The 3,255-nt window shown below is 35.5% G+C and overlaps 1 protein-coding gene across 1 annotated transcript; it reads left to right on the forward strand.

The window, feature by feature from the left end:
* Positions 1–214: 214 nt before the first annotated feature.
* Positions 215–664, forward strand: LOC149166521 (uncharacterized). The gene has a single exon (XM_089430181.1). The coding sequence runs from the start codon at positions 215–217 to the stop codon at positions 662–664; it is 450 nt and encodes a 149-aa protein (XP_089286307.1).
* Positions 665–3,255: the final 2,591 nt, after the last annotated feature.

Here is a 3,255-nt window from a genome sequence, read left to right on the forward strand (position 1 = left end):
CCTCATAAATTGAGAAACCTTCCCCTGCTGTTCTGTTGGGCTATTTGGATAGCTCGGAATCAATTGATTTTCCATAACACCCCCCCTAGATGGTCTAGTTTGGTGGCCATGATCAAAGCAGACTATGATCTCATCCCTGATGACCCTTCTCCCCCTACTCCCCGCTCTATCACCCGAGAACAGATTGACCCCAGTAGACCCTGGGCATACTTTGATGGGGCAGCACAAGATGATGGCTGTGGTGGGGGGGGCCATTCTACACTTATCTGGGAGGCACTCTTACAGCCTATCTATGGGCTTTAGAAGGGGCACAAATAACTTCGCAGAACTTTCAGCAGCTTATCATATCATTCGTTTTGCATTGGAGAAGGGATGCATTGCATTACAGCTGTTTGGTGACTCTAAGATTGTCTGTGATTGGTTGAATAGAGTATCTTCTTGTAGGACTTTCACATTGAGACACATTCTTGATGAGGCTTTAAGATTGATTTCCATATTTGACCATTTTTCATGTAAACATATATACAGGGAGCGGAACACAGAGGCTGACCGTCTTTCCAAAGAAGGTGCGATCCGGGAGCAAGGCAACTGGCTGATCATTGAACAAATTGATGGAGAACACCACCAGTTCTATCACAGGCCATTTATGGACATTTTGAATTAAAGATTGGAACTCAAACATATTTTGTACATATTTCCTATGCTGTTTTTGTTTTGATATGCGGCCATAGTTTTGGTACTGTTCATGTTTTTGATATTATCTCCCTGCGAGGATCAAGATAATATATACTCGGTTGTTATTTTGTATCATTTTGACTCTCTTTCAAACTCTGTCTGGGCTACTTCCCTGCGTGGAGAGGGATATTATCTTCCTGCGAGGATCAAGATAATATATACTCGATTGTTATTTTGTATCATTTTGACTCTCTTTCAGACTCTGTCTGGGCTACTTCCCTGCGTGGAGAGGGTAGCTGTTGTTTACTGCCTCTACTGACGCAGTGTTCTTTGATAGAAATATCGGAATATGCATATGTTCTTTGATAGAAATATCGGAATATGCATATGTTCTTTAATAGAAATATCGGAATATGCATATGTTCTTTAATAGAAATATCGGAATATGCATATGCATCTACAGAATGTAATTTCTTTAACTAATGAAATTACGAATTTTCCATGGGAAAAAACAAACTAATTACAAAGAATGCCACGTAATGTGAGTTTCCTACCGTTGATGTTAAGTCTATCAGATTTACCTCTATCAACAAACTAATTACAAAAATGCCATGTAATGTGAGTTTCCTACTGTTGATGTTAAGTCTATCAGATTTACCTCTATCAACAAACTAATTACAAAGAATGCCATGTAATGTGAGTTTCTTACTGTTGATGTTTAATTACAAAGAATGCCATGTAATGTGAGTTTCTTACTGTTGATGTTAAGTCTATCAGATTGAAAATGAGAACAACAAACAAATTACAAAGAATGCCATGTAATGGGAGTTTCCTACCGTTGATGTTAAGTCTGTCAGATTGAACTTGAGAACAACAAACTAATTACAAAGAATGCCAATGGGAGGAAAACATGGGAAAAAACAAACTAATTACAAAGAATGCCATGTAATGTGATTTTCCTACCGTTGATGTTAAGTCTATCAGATTTACCTCTATCAACAAACTAATTACAAAGAATGCCATGTAATGTGAGTTTCCACCGTTGATGTTAAGTCTATCAGATTTACCTCTATGAACAAACTAATTACAAAGAATGCCATGTAATGTGAGTTTCTTACCGTTGATGTTAAGTCTATCAGATTGAAAATGAGAACAACAAACTAATTACAAAGAATGCCATGTAATGGGAGTTTCCTACCGTTGATGTTAAGTCTGTCAGATTGAACTTGAGAATAACAAACTAATTACAAAGAATGCCAATGGGAGTTTCCTACTGTTGATGTTAAGTCTATCATATTTAACTCTATCAGATTGAAAATGAGAACAACAAACTAATTACGAAGAATTCCATGTAATGGGAGTTTGGGGGTTTCCTACGGTTAGATGTTAGGTCTATCAGATAGAACTTGAGAACAACAAACTAATTGCAAAGAATGCCAATGGGAGTTTCCTACCGTTGATGTTAAGTCTATCTTATTTAACTCTATCAGATCGAAAATGAGAACAACAAACTAATTACAAAGAATTCCATGTAATGGGAGTCTGGGAGTTTCCTACGGTTAGATGTTAAGTCTATCAGATTTAACTCTATCAGATTGAACTTGAGAACAACAAACTAATTACAAAGAATGCCAATGGGAGTTTCCTACCGTTGATGTTAAGCCTATCATATTTAATCAGATTGAAAATGAGAATAACAAACTAATTACAAAGAATTCCATGTAATGGGAGTTTCCTAATGTTAGATGTTAAGTCTATCAGATTTAACTCTAGATGTTAAGTCTATCAGATTTAACTGTATCAGATTGAAAATGTGAATGACATGGAAATTGTCGATTAGATGTTATGTCTATCATATTTAAATCTATCAGATTGAAAATATGAATGACATGGAAATTGTTGATAATTCTGATAAATATCCCTCTTGGACAATTGCACAGCTTGAGAACAACAAACTAATTACAAAGAAGGCCGTGTAACGGGAGTTTCCTACCGTTGATGATAGAGTAACTCTATCAGATTGAAAATGTGAATGACATTAAAATTGTTGATGATTCTGATTAAATTTCCTTCTTGGACAATTGCACAACTTGAGAATAACAAACTAATTACAAAGAAGGCCATGTAATTGGAGTTTCCTACCATTGATGATAACTCTATCACCCAATAACTCTCACCCAACACCGCGGAAGCTATGACAAGTAAACCAAAAAGATACAATTTTCTAAGGTGAAGATAAAAAGGGCTCTTAGAAGAGCACAATGAGCACATATATCAAAGGACAAGCAACTATGAATAGTAGTGTGAGAACCCTACCATTAACATTGTTTTCATTGTCCTTTTTTGCTTCGTAACACAATTTATTAACCTCAAATCACTTTTGGAAATGATTCTTTTACCAATGTGTACCATGGTCGAAGTTGTAGTGGTACATTTTTAAGGGATATCCTCATTTATTAATCTCAAATAATTTTTTTTGGATAATGCCTTCATTAATGTGTACCATGGTCAAATTTATATTGGTACAATTTTAAGGGATATCCTCATTTATTAATCTCAAATCATTTTTTTGGATAATGC

Source organism: Pinus tabuliformis, chromosome 5_1 (genome assembly GCF_031772625.1).
Source record: "Pinus tabuliformis cultivar Carrire ecotype Pingquan chromosome 5_1, CPIR1, whole genome shotgun sequence".
NCBI classification, from domain to species: Eukaryota; Viridiplantae; Streptophyta; class Pinopsida; order Pinales; family Pinaceae; genus Pinus; species Pinus tabuliformis.

What these genes read in the sequence shown, in the direction of transcription:
- LOC149166521 (XM_089430181.1), top strand. Translation starts at nt 215, where the DNA reads ATGGGGCAGCACAAGATGATGGCTGTGGTGGGGGGGGCCATTCTACAC.